The sequence below is a fragment of the Chroicocephalus ridibundus genome, chromosome 3 (genome assembly GCF_963924245.1).
Source record: "Chroicocephalus ridibundus chromosome 3, bChrRid1.1, whole genome shotgun sequence".
NCBI classification, from domain to species: Eukaryota; Metazoa; Chordata; class Aves; order Charadriiformes; family Laridae; genus Chroicocephalus; species Chroicocephalus ridibundus.
In genome coordinates, this window is record NC_086286.1 from 112,463,417 (window position 1) to 112,478,910 (window position 15,494).

The 15,494-nt window shown below is 46.8% G+C and overlaps 1 protein-coding gene across 1 annotated transcript in view; it reads left to right on the top strand.

Annotated features, from left to right (window-relative positions):
- GRHL1 (grainyhead like transcription factor 1) overlaps positions 1-15,494 on the top strand; it is a 44,013-nt gene that overhangs the window by 4,426 nt on the left and 24,093 nt on the right. The window contains exons 3-8 of the mRNA XM_063330463.1: positions 2,666-2,736; positions 4,262-4,652; positions 5,456-5,532; positions 6,339-6,495; positions 7,007-7,118; positions 8,086-8,180. Coding sequence (XP_063186533.1) covers positions 2,666-2,736; positions 4,262-4,652; positions 5,456-5,532; positions 6,339-6,495; positions 7,007-7,118; positions 8,086-8,180 — 903 coding nt within the window. The remainder of the gene's footprint in view (positions 1-2,665; positions 2,737-4,261; positions 4,653-5,455; positions 5,533-6,338; positions 6,496-7,006; positions 7,119-8,085; positions 8,181-15,494) is intronic.

Below are 15,494 nucleotides of genomic sequence, written 5' to 3' on the forward strand. Positions count from 1 at the left end.
GGAGGAAGAAATTTCTCTCCTTTTGCTCCCAGTTCTGGTGGGATCATTGGCTTTTGCTGTGTCTTTGATGTAGTACCTTAGTCTCAGCTGATACTAAGCTATAATTACAGATTTTTGGTGGTAGAAGTGTCCACCTGGAGGAGTTGCTGCCCGCATCCCTCTGACCTTCAATGAGCTTCAACTGCTGTAATCTGTTAATCCTTTGGCAACTGTGGTTGTCTTACTCAGTGTTCACGGTCTTCTCAGAGGCAGGCGCCTTCCTAGGTGCTCACAGGTGAATTGGACACAGTCAGATAACCACCCGGTTTGTGTGGGATACATTTTGCTGAGCTTTCTTTCCTAAATACCAGAAGTCTGAGGCAGGGTCCAGTCCATGTACAAGTCAGGGGAGAGGGACCAGCAGGGTCCCACACCCTGGGGAAGCAGGACACTTCCCACACACCAGGGAAGTGTCCTGCTCATGTTAGAGTCCAGCGTTATGGTGGCCTGGCTCACTGGGTGGAGATGCCTGTTTTGTCTTTGCTGACCATGCAGGGAGGCTGGGAGGCTGACTTGGCTTGTGTGCCTGATACTTTGGCTAGTGCCTTTTAACAGTAGGGAGTGCAATTGCCAGCCTCCAAGCATAAGGCGAAGGCTGCCTTGTGCATACTAAATACTTGCCTGTGCTTTTAAGAACTGAATAAGTCTTACATATCAAAATATTCTTGTAATGCTTAATATGGAGATTAGCACTCCACACGCACATGAAAAAATGCCACAGACTCACTGATGTGGATGTTATTCAGCTACTTTTGTGAGAAAATTGGCTTTCTGCTTTGTGCCTGCACTTGCTGTGCTCTTGGAAAAAAAACCCCAACAATTTCACCAGAGTGATTTTAATCCACAAAATCAATTTTGATTTCTAAACCTGTAGATTACAGAGAGAATGTTGATGTCGATCCTTCACAATTGGCAAAGCAGAAGGGATTTTCTGTATGTTAATGTCTAATTCAGGGTTTCCTCTTATGTTTGGGTATCAGTGGGTGTACAGAAAAATCAGTGGAAGAGCAGGTATGCCATGTATTTGCATGAAACAAAATGGCTAGAGGTTGAAAGATTTATTGAGGGCTGCTAGAGGGACGATGTTTAGACAATTCTAGTACATCTCCTCTGCAATATTAAAGGCAGCCGATGAGATCACCTTTGTATTAAAAAAACCCAGACCCCTAAACCCAAAACAACAACAGAAAACTTGAGTCTTCTTCCATTTGACTAATGGGGTACCCTGATACCTCAACTGTCGTTAATAAGGCCTTACGGGAGACAAATTTTTGATCAAAAGCTAGAGTCTAGGAGTGTTGGACTGGAGGCCAAACTCAGCTCGGAAGACTCTTGTTTTTCAGTGGCTAGTTAGTGTTGGCTTCCTAGCACGGAAAATCCAACAACTCTGGTGTTACTAGAGATTCCAGGTTATGTGCAAGGGCCAGGGCGTGGGTTTTAGTTGGGGGCTGTTTAGAGAAGTACGCTGTTCATGCAGGTATGCCATCAGTCCTCAAGTTAGCAGTAAAGCAGTGGTTCCCCACGTTGCACCCAAGCTGGCAAACGCGGGCAGTGTCTGAGCAGGCTTCAGCAACGGAAAGTGGTGAGAGTTTACTCTTCCTTACGCTGCAAAATGTTTGCTTTGCTCATTCAGGAGGCGTGATGAGGGTGACAAAAGTTCTGGGCACTGTTTATGTGTTTGCTGAGGAGCTTGCGTGGACTTGCTGTGTGCAGTGTAGGGGGCCTGAGCACCACGGGCTTGTGCCAGTGGTAGCGAAAGCCGTTCAGGTCGCTGGGGCGCTGGCTGTGTACTCTGGTGAACCAAGCCACTGCAGGTCGAAGAGTTCACCACCTTCTGTAAGCTTTGGCCTTGCAGCGCAGCCAGGAAAATGGCATATGTCTGTGTGTGAACTAGGTGGTTTGTGTGATCAGTGTTTGCAGTGTGTGATGTTTACAGGGCAAATCCTGTCCGTGGCATAAAATAAGAGGAGCAGTATTGAGCTGTCTTAAATCCTTTTGTTTATAGAAGATTCAATACGGTTTGGGCCAATGTGTTGTAGGTGGCCATGCACAAAAATGAGCTGTAGCATCCCATTACAGTTATTGGACCTGGTCCTCCCTGAATCTTCTGCTCTCCGAGGAGAAAGGAAAGCCTCAGGTGGTTTTTGAGGAAGTAGCCTGGAGAGCATGTGTTCTTTGGGAAAGGGCTATGAAGCAGCATCCTTTCATAAGCCCTGAGCTCATCCAGCAAGCTGAACTCTGCCAGTCTGCAGAAGAGAAAACCTGCACTGCCAGCACAAACCCTGGGGACTGCCCTTGTGGTGCTGCGCACCTCGGTGCTGGTGTTCCCGTCAGGGGTGGATGATTTTCTGCACTGGTTTTCCCACCGCCTGGCACTCACAGGAGCCCAGGGCTGGCACAGCTGGCTGGGTCAGCTACATGGGGATCTGCAGGGCATGGCCTGGGGCAGGCCTGTTATCCCGAAGCTGCGCGAACATTGGTGGAGCTGGAATCCTAATAATGATTGGTATCAGAGAGCAGTGCTTTCTTAATTTGACTAAATGTCTGTGTTTTTTGAGGAAATAATTAATTATTTTTTTTTGTATGAGAGGAAGAGTGCAATTATAGGATGTCTTGCACTTCCCAGGTTCCAAGGGAGAGGAGATCTTCGACAGCTAAACCAGAGGTAGAACATCCTGACCAAGACCATAGCAAAAGGTATTAGTTTTTATTATTGCATGTCTGCTTATCTCCCTTCCCTCCTAGACCGCCGAAGCTGCTGATGGAAAATAACTTGCTGCACTGCAATGTTGTGCTGAAGAGAGAAATTGTTTGCTCTTACTGTGTGCCCCAAATTCCTGTGCTGCCCCAGGAACAGGACAGGGATTGGACCGTGATGTGGAGAGCTGACGCCCAAACTGCTCATCACCATCCATCTGCTTTCTAAGTGCTGGTGTCATAAAGTCAGTGTAGCAAAAGCAGCTCTGTAACACTAAGCGCAGCCTGGTAGCACAGGCACACCAAGGCTGCGGAGGTGACTGGTGACCCTTTTATTTTTGCATGTGGTTGCCTCAGTTGCTCACTGATGATTTTGTTCTTCAGGCACCAGCAGCATTGCTTCCTTGTGCATGGGCTGACAGGGAAGGACTTGAGAGTGCTTGTGATTTAGTTTTGGGTTTGTAGTGTTTGTGGGCTTCTTTAGTATCCTCTGGAACTCCTTTTTTTTTTTTTTTTTTTTTTTTTTTTTTCCCCTCTTCCTGCCCCTCCCCTTCTTGTGCCTCCCAAGCAGAAGATGATACTGATTAAGTAAATATTACAAATGAGAGGTTCATTCAAGCCAGGCTTCCACTCCTACCACCCTCTTCCTTTGGACAGGCTAGAATGCTTGAAGGACTCAAGGTGAGGTTTTGTGGTCTGGCTGAGCCGATTGAACAGCTTGTTGTTGAGAGGAGCAGTCTGGTTCCCAGCCGTGTGTTACCACTGCTCCTCTCCTACCAGCTCTGGTCTTCCACTGACCCATAACCTAGCAGGATGAAAAAAAGAAATGGCTAGTTTTCTGCCAGTGGAACAAGCCGAACTGGCTCACCAAGGGGATGGGGGAGCGTCAGAATTGGTGCAAAGGAGAGGGCAGAACCACATTGTGGGGATGGAGAAAGGGAGGGCAGGCGGACTTAGTGGCTACTAGCAATGAGGTCAGCTCGGCCACAGACCTCAGTGTTGTCCTGGCAGAAATGAGTGTGGTGGGGTGGAGAGTGGGAAGTTATGCAAACCATTCCCAGGAGTCTCGGTGTGGATTTTCTCGGGGGTTTGTGCATGAAAGAGGGGTGTAATTTCCCTACTAGCGCTTCCCGGGTGATGCGCAGTCCTAGGCAGCAACCTTGCTGTCAGTTCTCCTCCATCCACCAAAGAGCAGTTTCATGGAGCCCGTGTGCGCCAATGCGTGGTGGGAAGGGCATCGAAGTGCTTAGTTTTGGACCGCTGTTTTCCAAGCAGTGAGGATCTGGGCTGCGAACCCTCACCCTTTGCTCCAGGGTAATTCATATCCAAGGTGAGGTTGTTAGTGGGTGAGGTTTTTTTTGAATGAGTTTCTCAGCTTTTCAGGTTAGGATTGAGCTGTTTTGCACAAGCAGGAGAGGTGGTATCAGCTGTCCTTGTCCAAAAGGCTGAGAAGTATTTCTAGCTCTTGGTTAATGAGAAAATGAGCTGTATAATTTATGCATGTTTTTTTCTTTACCCTTTAAAGGAACAGCATCCCAAATGTGACAGAACAGTCGCTCATTTCTGCTGGAGAAAACAGAGTCCAGGTTCTGAAAAATGTGCCTTTCAATATTGTCCTTCCACACACGCCCCAGATGGGCATGGACAAGAGAGGCCACCTTACAACCCCAGACACAACAGTCACTGTTTCAATTGCTACGATGCCCACCCATTCCATCAAAACGGAGACGCAGCCCCATGGCTTTGCAGTGGGCATCCCACCAAGCGTCTACCACCCCGAGCCCCCCGAGCGTGTCGTGGTCTTCGACAGGAACCTCAATCCCGACCAGTTCAATTCCAACACCCAGCCTCAAAACTCCCAGAGGCGAACACCAGACTCCACCTTCTCAGAGACTTTCAAGGAGGGCGTGCAAGAGGTACCAAGAGAGGAAGGCGCTGTGTGCATGTGTGCGTGTCTTGGTCTGGATGGAGAGACCTGGTTCCATCTTCAATTGTTCTTGTTATGTGAGCCAGAAATCCGCCCAGTGATTTAGGAATAGAAGACTTTCTGAGAAAAAGTGCACAAGTATAACTTAGTAAATAAAACCTTCACAACATAAAATCATTTATCAAAAGCGAATGACTAACCTTACTAGTGACAGAACCTTTGGCTTGCAGAGCATGGAAATAGTTATCTTGATCCACAGCACTGGGCCAGGATTTTGCAAGAGTTCAGCACCCCACGGTGCCTTTGCAGGTACCGAAGTGAAGTGACTATGTCTGTAAGCTTCCTTACTGACAGTTTCTAGGTGTGGTGTGTGTCAGTAGAAAACAGGTGGTTTATTTAGGGGCCTTGAGTGAGAGCTAAACCTGGATGAAAATGCGTGGTTTTTGTTTTATGGTACCAACTGAAAACAACAGCGTAACCATGTTTTGATTTTTAAGCCAGACCTCAAGGAACTGTGTAGCTATGCCCTTTCTTTGAGATTTGGGAAAGCTTTAAAGTGTTGCCCTAAGCTGACTCAGAAGGCTTGTGAGATGATGTGCTTAGTTGACACCCAAAAGTTTTGGATTAAAGCCTTGCTCAAGTGTCCTGTAGGTACAGACCAAAAAATCAATTGTTATCGGATGATCAGTTTGCCTGCCAGAAGTTCTGTGGTAACAAGTATCTGTTTAATCTTGACTTTTCTTGTTGCTGCTTTGTTAATTGTTGTGCTGTTTTGTTTTGTGTCTGTCCCAGGTTTTCTTTCCTACTGAACTGAATCTCCGGATGGCCAACATGAATTCAGAAGACTATGTTTTTGACAGCATTTCTGGGTAATGCTTAAGGCCCCTGTTTGCCTGTATCCTCCTGTTCTCTTACAATTTCCACGAGCAAGCAGTACTTCTGTGCCGAGTCTCTGTCTGGCACTGGGGGGGCTGTGGGTCTCAAAACTACAACAGTGTCTGCTCATTTGAATTTCACAGCTGAAAACCCTACCTATATCTTTAAGGAAAACTACTTCAAGGAAAACTTACCTGCAGGGCTGGAAATACCACCCAGTTTCAGTTGCTGTCCTTGTACCCGCTCCCTGTCCCATGGGAAGATGCGGTGCTGTTTGTCAGCCCTGCAGTGGTCTTGGAGTTGGCTTTCAGCTGTGTCCCTCTCCCCGGCTTGCCTTGCTCTCTCCCTGCTGGAAATCTACAGCAGAAATAGGAAGTGTGAAACTCATCTGAACTCTTAAGGAGGGGAATAAACTAGTTTTTGGTTAGTTGCAGTTGACCAAGAGAGAAGAGAAGACCATGGCCGCGGAATGGCTTATTAGGTTGTGAATTTAATTTAATTGCTAATAGATAACTTTCCTGTTTCATGAGAGCAGCTTGCTGCTCTCAGCCTGAATAGGGAGCTTCCAGTCTTGCCTGCTGATGTGTCTTGGGATTTAGCTTGCCAAGAACTTCTCTTAAATGTTCATTCATGAAGGAAATGGTTGAAAAAGGGGCTCATCCTGTTTTCCAACTTCCTTGCCTGTTGATGGCTTAGTGAGTCAACTAACGACTTTGGAATTTCTCCAAATTAAATGTGGAATGTTTAATCGGCTTTCCAGGAAAATACCTTAGCAATCACTGCCTTCTTCGCTCCGTAGGAATAACTTTGAATACACTCTGGAAGCTTCTAAGTCCCTCCGACAGAAGCCTGGGGACAGCACGATGACTTACCTGAATAAAGGTCAATTTTACCCAATCACGCTGAAAGAAGTCAGCAGCAGTGAAGGAATCCATCACCCCATCAGTAAAGTCCGAGTGAGTGGCAGCTCTTGTGGTTTCTTGGGAAAGAGGGTGTGTACAATGTTAGCCTTAAACTCTCCCAAAGTGCAATAATCTAAACCAGAGCATCAGCACTAAGGCCAGCTTACTCGCTCTCTTACGTCAATGTTCATTCCTTTGCTGTCCACCTACTTCCAGACCAACCCATCCTGGCTCAGTCTGTTAAGAAGTGGTGTCAGCACTTGTGTAAAGGTGATGCAACACCTGGAATGAGATCCTTGAACTCCAGTTAGGAGAGCAGTTCTGCTCATCTCTGTTTATGACCCAGAAAGCGCTGCCGTCTGCCTTCCTGTTTGGCAGCGGTGTGCCAGCTATACTGTGGTGCGTCAGGTTGGAAAGCCTAAAGCGGAAAACCTGATACCAACAAGAACTTCCAAAACAAATGTACTCTCTGGCCTTTTCTTTCATGTGTTTGCGTTTTGGGTTTTTTTGTGGTTGTGTTTTTTTTTTTTTATATATATCTTACTCCCTCCCCCTGTCCTTTCAGAGTGTCATCATGGTTGTGTTTGCTGAAGACAAAACAAGGGAAGATCAGCTCAGGCACTGGAAATACTGGCACTCAAGACAGCACACGGCCAAACAAAGATGCATTGACATAGGTAAGGAACACTGTCGTTGCTGATGTCAAACTCCAAACCTAATTCCTTGGCAAGGTTTGGTTTTCTGTTGAAGCTTTGTTGTTTTAGGTAACTTTTGGATCATGCTCTCTGCTGTCCATAGCTTTGCCGAAAGCCCGGAGAGAGCTTTTGATTGCTTGGAGCTAATGCGGTAGTTTTCAGGACTCCTTAAAGAGGCTGATTTTTGGAGGATTTTCGTTGGTGAGCAGTCAGAGTTTAGGGTTTTGCATTGGGAGATCTAACACCACCCTTCAAACTACAGTTGCTTTGGCATATCCTGGTGCTTGTAGCTAAATCGCAGCTTATAGACTCTGTGGCTGTCCTAAATATTGTGTTTCTTCAAAGGACAAGATCCTCATAGAAATACCTCAACACTAATGATCCTCCTTCCCACAGCTTCTCTCACAACTGGTCTTTGGTACATGTAAAAAAAGAAAACACTGCAAATTTCCACTTGCCTCCAGACAAGGCTGGGGCTGGCTGGCTTCCAGCCTTCTCTGGCTGAAGGCTGAGTTGTACTCCTCGTCCCTTCCTTCTGTGAATAAAAGCAGGGATTAATCACTTGGCACTTAAAGCAGACGCGCATGCAAATCTTTGTTTGTTATTGAAGGAGTTTTATTGAGAGCTTATGCCCTTGCTGTACAGGGTAGAGTTTCCTGCACATAGCAGGTTATAGCACAGGACATGTGATATTTGGGATGTCTGCCTTTCTCACTGGAGTTTCTAGTTTGGAATTTCTGCCGAGTCCTGTTTTCCTCCTTCCTCCCGTTTCTTGGGGTTTTTTTTGGTTTTTGTATGAGAACCATTTCCAGCCTTTTTAATGATCCATTTTTACTCCTTTGCCCCCAAGAGGTTGGTGAGGAGTTGCAGTTTTGGCTGCTTTGTGTGATTGAGGACTCCAGATGGGTATCGCCTCTTCCTTTCACTCATGCATCCTTCTTTCTAACAGCTGACTACAAGGAGAGCTTCAACACCATCAGTAACATTGAGGAGATTGCGTACAATGCCATATCCTTCACTTGGGACATCAACGAGGAAGCAAAGGTATGTGACCATGATTATATTTCCTGTCCTTTTAGCAGATTCGGGGACTGGGGGAGGGGAAGGGTGTGTGGCCTACCTGGTGATTAGCATGTAACAAGTTTGTTTACGCTCTTATATTAGGCAAAACCTTCTGGCTATTTCTTAATAGGGTTTGAATGTGCAACTGAGGAGAGCTTTGCAACTGCTTTAAGGTTCTTGGCAGAACTGTCTACCTGACAGACAAGTACTGACAAAAGGAAGCGCCGAGCGTTTCCAGAGCAGATGAAGTGGTACGGGAAGTGTGATGGAGCATAGCTAGGCTTGGCAGGGAGCACAGTATCTTGGAGGATCCCCGCAGGAGGCGAGGGGCAGCTTCTGAGGGAGATAAGGCTGTGGCAATGGGCTTGGCTTTAGCAGAAGAGGGAGTAGCTGCTGCCCTTGAGCTCCAAAGCATGTGTTGCTGAAACCTCAGATCCCAGCACCCAGTGACCTATTTCAAGTTAGAGCAGCCTCCTGGTGAACTCTGGTTTGATTTTTTTTTTTTTTTTTTTTTTTTTTTCAGAACTGTGGTCACTAGGGTAGGCGTGTAAGTCCAGGCAGCTTCCCTAGCTAGTAGCTAACTGCAACTGTTTGAAGCCACTCCAGTTTTTGAAAAAAGCCCATGCATCTTCTGGGTGCCAGGAGAGCAGGTCAGAGAGCGGAGTCGCCTCTGTTCCAGAGGCATTTGCTGGAGTTTGTGGTTTGTTGCTGGAGTCAAGGTGCAGGAGTGTTCTTTGGAGAGCTTCATTACTTCCTGGGTTTTTGTTAAAAATTGGGAACAGTTACCTTCAGTTTTTGGAGGCTGGCTCTTCTCTTGCTAGGACATCCTATGCTAGTCACTAACATCATGGAGAAAACTACTGGTGACTGCACAGTGCTGTCTAGGGAGAGCCCCAGCTTGGGGGACATAGGAGCTCTCAACAGAGAATGCAAAGGTCCTTTTCTGGAGCTGTGTGTGCCACTATGCTCTGCAGGAGGCACAAGGGATGGTGTCACTGCACAGACCTCACTGTTAGCATGAGCTTTGCTCTGTGCAGCACAAAAGCTTTGGAGAGAAGAGAGTGGGAGGGGTTGTGTGGGGGCTGCTGTTGAGTTTCGGCTCTGTGGGAGAAGTCTGGGATGGTTGGCAGGCAGCAGCGAGGAGCTGTGTGTGCTGCTGATGGGAGAAAGTTCTGCCTCGCAGCATGTGTCACGTTATCTTTGAGGCTGGTGTTGGGTACCAGGCTTCCCTGTTCACCAGACTTGGTTTCAGTTGGGTTGAGAGGGGTGGCAGGGAGGAGACTAAAAGGCTGATGTGATCTTTTTGAAGCATGAAGCAGTTTGCTATATGAACAAATAGATGAAACTTCAGAAGGGCTGTCAAAAGGAGTCAGTAAGTATTCCCAAAATGGTACCCTGCTGCTATAGCCAGTCTAACATGTTTCCATTCAAGGAACCCTCGTAATCTGTGTCTGAGATGTACTTGAGGGTTTAGGATTTGCACGCAGGGATGGATCATGCGGACAGAGCAATGATTTCAGGTCCCCAAGGAGTTGGAAGCATGTTGCAGCTCTGCAGCTGCCTCTCGGCTGGCTGAGCCATCCTACAGCAGTAAGGATGTGCTGCTAACCCAGGAGCAGGGCTTAGAGCTGGTGCTGCCCATAGCTAGCCCAAGGAAAGCCATCCTTTCCCACCAGGTGACAGAGCCCAGCCCTGTGAATCAGGTTGTTACTACCCAAGTGCTTTACAGACCCCAGAATGAGTTGTTTCAGTCCTTAGTGAAATTGCCAATAGCAGCTTGAAAAGGTCTAAGGACCCTCAAAGTGGTATTTCAGCTCAGAGCTCAGATGAGGTGATGCAGGGAGATGTGACCTAGAGTGGTTTTGCAGTTACGTAGGCAAATTTAGCTCCAGATTCACAGTCTTAGTGTGCGAGATCCATATACTTGAGTATTGATTTGTATGAAGCTGCAGAGGACTGTTGATACCAAGAGTGCAAGCTTTGGTTCCTGGGATCAGAATCATACAAAGATAAAAATATTCTGGACTTCAGTGTTCAAATAGTTGGCATTTTTAGCAAGTGTTCTGTGTGTTTAAGCATCTGTTTAACTGTATTTTTTTTTTTAAACCTGAGTCGATGCGTTTTGTCAATGATCAGATTTCTTGCCAGTAGAGCTGCAGTTCTTTCTCAACTCCTGTGATCTTATCAGGAGATGCCTGAGCCAATTTCAACAATTTTTATTGCATGGTTCATTTACCTTGCATGCTCTCTCTCTTACATTTTCCTTTTTTTTTTTTTTTTTCCTTGCATGCTCTCTCTCTTTCATTCCCCCCCCCTTTTTTTCCCCCTTCCTTCCCCCAGTAATAGTCTTTTGAAGTACGTGAAGAGAGCAGGCAATGGAGAGAGATGAGTTTCTGATGCTACAGAAAATCCTCCACAGTAATAAATAGTGTCTTACATTTAATAACAGCAGCAGTGTTGCACAGATGATATGTTTAACCAGCTAGCAAGCCTTGGTTATTAGAAACTTACTTCCTGAGCCTTGGGGTTACCTGGACCAGGGCCGAATGATTCTTCTGGGGTTGCTGCTTCTTCCATTTCCCTCTTGCTCCCAGTTCGCTGTGGGAGTGATTTGGTCCTGTGCAGCAGTGTCAAACAGGAGGTGATGAGGCTCTGCATCTGGGGTTTCTGATGTAATTACTCATATAGGCAGCCAGGACTCTGTGTGTGTGTGTGTCACATTTAAGGGAGAAATAGCGTGTTATCACAAGAACCTGGCAGCTCTGGGACCAGGTTCATGCCCTTCTTGTGCTAGCCCTCATTGTGGGGCTGTACAGGAATATCGGATCTCTGCTGTGCAGGAGGGTCGCCACCTGCCTGAGAGTGTGCTTTGCCAGTTCCCTTGGAGCACTTCAAGGATTTTGTACAATACAGCTTTCTGGTGAAGGAACACTGTTTTCAGGTGATAAGAGTCGTATGCTCACTCTGTAGCAAGGAAAACATGTGGATTTTGCAGCTGTGGAGTTTTGGGGGATGGAAAGGATATTTGAGATGCCCTCAGCAACCAGCATTTCCCAGTTGCATTGTGCTGGGAGAGCTGAGGGCAACTCCAGGGCTTTAGACGCTGGACACAGCAGGCAAGTCTGGCTCTGCACGACTGAAGTTGTCACACAGCTGGCTGCGTTGGTGTGCTGTTTGTGAGCCCATCTGTGTAGAAACCAAGAGTATTTCATGCATGACAGACACTTCCCACTCTGGGACAAGTCAATGTCCATGGTTTTCAGAGCAAATGCTGTGTGCTTCTTTCTAGCAGCTCCTCTCTGCCCTCTTCTGTTGCTTTGGGACATCACAGGAGCTGCTAGAAGTGGCCACTCTATGGAAAAGTGGTGGGTTAAGTGTTCTTCAGATGTGTTCAAGCTGAAAACAGAGCCAGGATCCAAAGACTCCTTGCTCTGAGACAATGAAGGGAGCCGAGGGTGGGGAGGAAAAGATAGACTGCCCCAAAGTGGTGCTCCCGAGACTGGAAGGAGAGCGAGGACAGGGTAGAAAGATTGACAAAGAGACACTGCAGAATGGGGAGGTGGTGATTCTGGTGGGCTTCCAGGTATGTCTGTGTTAGAGGTGAGGTCTGGCCACACCATGTTACAGGTCAGGGGTGGGGAAGAACTGAATGAGGAGGCAATCATGCTTTGTGAGCAGAAAGAGGGAGATGGTGAACTGGGAAATTAGTTAATAAACTGGTGAGTTGTTGAATTGGATATTTAGGAAAGCCAGTGCACTGAGTCAGGAGCCATCCTGGTTGGGTGGAAGTGTGGTCTGATGAGTCTGACAAAGATGTGTAGCTGATACTCGCTTGCATGCAACAGGTAATGCTGGAGTTACCCTGAGGCCTGTGGAGACTTCAAACAGTTTCCCACCCTGTCCTGCATGTCTGTTGTGTTGGGCAGACAGTCAAGGTGGGGTTCTTCTCCTGTGAACAGCTTTTAGATGTCTGAACACAAGCTCGTGATCTTTTGCTTCTATGACTTCATTAGGGACGGGATGTCTAGAGCTGGGATGGAGCTTTGTCTGGAGGTGCCTGCCCCTCCTCATTGACTGAGTGGGCTTGGCCATCTTTAAAATCAGGGGATTTTGAAGGTAGGGAAGAGAGGAATCCGGTCCTTGCAGCCCTTTTTATGTGTTTGACCTCCATATGTCAACTGGGAGAAGTGTTTGTAGGTTCAGTTAATGAATTTTTGAGGTTGGGAACCATCTCTTCCCAGGTCTGTTCGGCATGCCCAGTGCTCCTTCTCTTGGTTGATACTCAATAGAAGTCTTTTAATGAAAACTGCCACTATGTGCATGGTCAAATGCACTTTTCTTTTGAGTGTTTTCTGCTACGCTGTTCATAATGTTGGCCACTGTACTGTTACCTCTTGTGTTACCCGTTAGGCTGTGAAGCAAATTCTCTATCCCTTAACTCTGGCCTGGGGACATGGCCTGCTCTCAGGTCAGTGGCAGTTGAACAATCTGGACAGATCGGTTTCCCCAGGGTTAACTGGCTTTGCTGGATCCTGCTTTGCTCAAATCCCGTCTGAGCTCCTGCCTGGTGGAACAGGAGGGTTGGGGCCTCATGTCTGAACAGGGCGAGTTGTTGTCTGCACGGTGATTGCGAGACCCTCTTTGCCCTGCTTTTGCAGTCCTAACAGTGCAAGAACACGCTGTTGCGCTGGGGCACCCCTTCCATGCTTGCCAATGGGTCCCTTCTGAAATGTAGTGTTGCTTCCAGCAGCTCCCGGAGAAGGGCCCCCGTGGAGGTCTTCTGTCTGGCTTGCTTTAGGCTGGATGGTGGGACCGTAGCCAAAAATGACGTCACTGCACATTAAGGGCTCTATTGTCCTCCCACTCCTTCCCTCCAAAAAAATAATAATAAAAAAAAAAGGCATTGTAAGCCAGATGCTGAGTGTGAAAGGAGCCTTTCTACTAAAAAGGGGTACATAGCAAGGGCGTAACAGGGGGATTTAGAGCTGGAGAATATTACGGTAGAGCTTTTTGCTTTTTCCACCAAAGGAAAGGTGCTGTGGTATCTCTTAAGTGACACACTCAATGACAGAGCAATTAATGCTGCTGCTTTATTTTTATTTTTTTGGGGTCCAAGAAAAGTGGAACGGTCCTGTACTAAAGTAATTTGAGGCTAATTTGGGTTGACCTTTTGAAATAGCAGATTGGACAATGAGGGTGGTCTGGCAGATCCTCGTGTATGTTGACTGCAGTTCTTGGGCAGGATTCTTTGTTCAGATGAGCTCAATTTTTGGAGAGGGTGGATCTCTTGCTACAACTTGAAGTAAGGCTGGGGTGTACACCACTGATTTATTTTAAGAGTTTATTCTAGCATAATCCTCACTTGGTCTTCACTGTAGGAAGAACTTCAACTTTTCTGATTGATGAATATTGCATGCATTTATATGGATGCCATTGTAATGAAACAGCAGTCATATGCCTCATTAAAAAAGGTGTTGCCACCTTCAGCAGCATTGAGGAGGTACAGGTTTGGCTAGTTGGAAATGAAACTATGAAATGTGATGAGTCAAACATACTTAAAGGAAAGAGATTGGTTTGAAGCCAAGGCTGCAGACCACAAGTACTTTGAGGCACAAGTACACACAGCCTTTGGAGCAGTGACATAGGAAAGTCATAGCAAGGATTGCTTACCTGCCTCTTATACACACCTCTCCCTGCTCTGTCCTGGGTTTTCTTAAAAACAAACATATGTTACCTTTGATTTTCAAGTGTTGCACATTAGAAGCAGGTTTTCAACTCAACAGTGTTTCTTCAGAACTCGGTGTCCCAAACTCCACCACCTGTCTGGTCTTACAACCAACTATGGAGCTCCCAATGTGTGTCCTTAAGCTGGAAAAAAAATCTTCCTGATGTTATCTCTTCTATCTATCTATAGAGAAAACTGGGAGGTGACTTTTTTTTCCTTTTCTCTATTCCTGTAGTACCTGGTGGCAAAACTTCCTTTTCAGCCATTTTTGTGTCTTTGTAGATGAAATTCTTTCAGTTTTGTGTTGCTATTTTTTTGTTTGTTTTGGGGTTTTTTGTTGAGGTTATTTGGTGGGTGGATTGTGGGTTTTTTTCCATTTGTGTAGGGATTTTTGGTTTTGGTGGTGATGTGGGTTTTGTGCTTTTTGTTTGTTGTTTTTTTTTTTTTTTTTCTTTAACATGCTGCAATTTTTTTTGCCAAACTGCTGCTTTTCATTTCTTTCCAACCAACCCCACAAAAGCTGACGCTTGGCCCCGCACCTTTATCTTATCAGAGTGTGGGGTGGGAGGAGGTATCAGTGGGACTGGGAACCTCTATCCCCAGGTTTCCCACGTGTTGAGAGCGGAGACGTTTCTGTATTTCCTTGCCTCAGAACAGGTTGGAATAACAATCGGCGTTGCTCTTTGAGCAGGAATATGTATTTTCCTTTCATTACCATTCATTTTCGTTTTGTTGATGGAATGAACTTGCTAGGAGGATGTTCTCTCATCCGGGGTTGGGTCATATTTCCCACTTGGCATTCCTTGGCATGGTGTGGGACCCGCGATGTGTTTTGTGTCAGTCACCCAAATTGGGCTTGGTAGGTTTTGAATGCAAACTAACTTCCCCGGGCTGCAAGGAGGATGGTGCTGGGTCTGGCTGAGCAGAGCTGGAGTGGATGCGGCCCTATCGCACATCTGCCAGACAAACCTTATTTGGAGTGTCCGATCCCGAAGGCAGGAGGCGGCTGGGGAGCCCACAGGTGCATGAATTGCCCAATTTTTTTTTTTTTTAATCTCTCTTTCCTGGCATGCCTCCTGCTGATGCAAAACCTGTGGTGCATGTGGGAGGTGAAGAAACGAATGTGAGAGCAGTAAGATTATCCACCTCTCAGGTGATCTGTACCAAAGTGTGGTGTGGTTTTGTTTTTTTGTTGGTTCCCCCCCCCACCCCCGCCCTCTTTCTTTTAAAGACAGAAGAGGCTTCCCAGCACTGTTTTCTTAGGACGTGCCTTCACGGATGTGTGCAGGCAGACCTGTGCTTGCCCTGCCCGTGCTCCAAGCTGCCTGGCCATGACCCGGTGCCAATCCTGGAAGCCACGTTAGCTACGTTAGCACTTTGCGGTGCCCAGGCTGACAGCTCTGACTCTCGAAGGGCTTGGGGCTGCGCTGGTGTAACTGATAAGGCTTTTGGGCTGCTGGTGATTTGAATCCAGACAGCTCGCAGCACGGATGAAGTATGTTAAGGCCTCTATTGTGCACCTTCATGTGGATAAATCTTTAGAAAAGACCCTTTATTTTTCCCTTTTATGT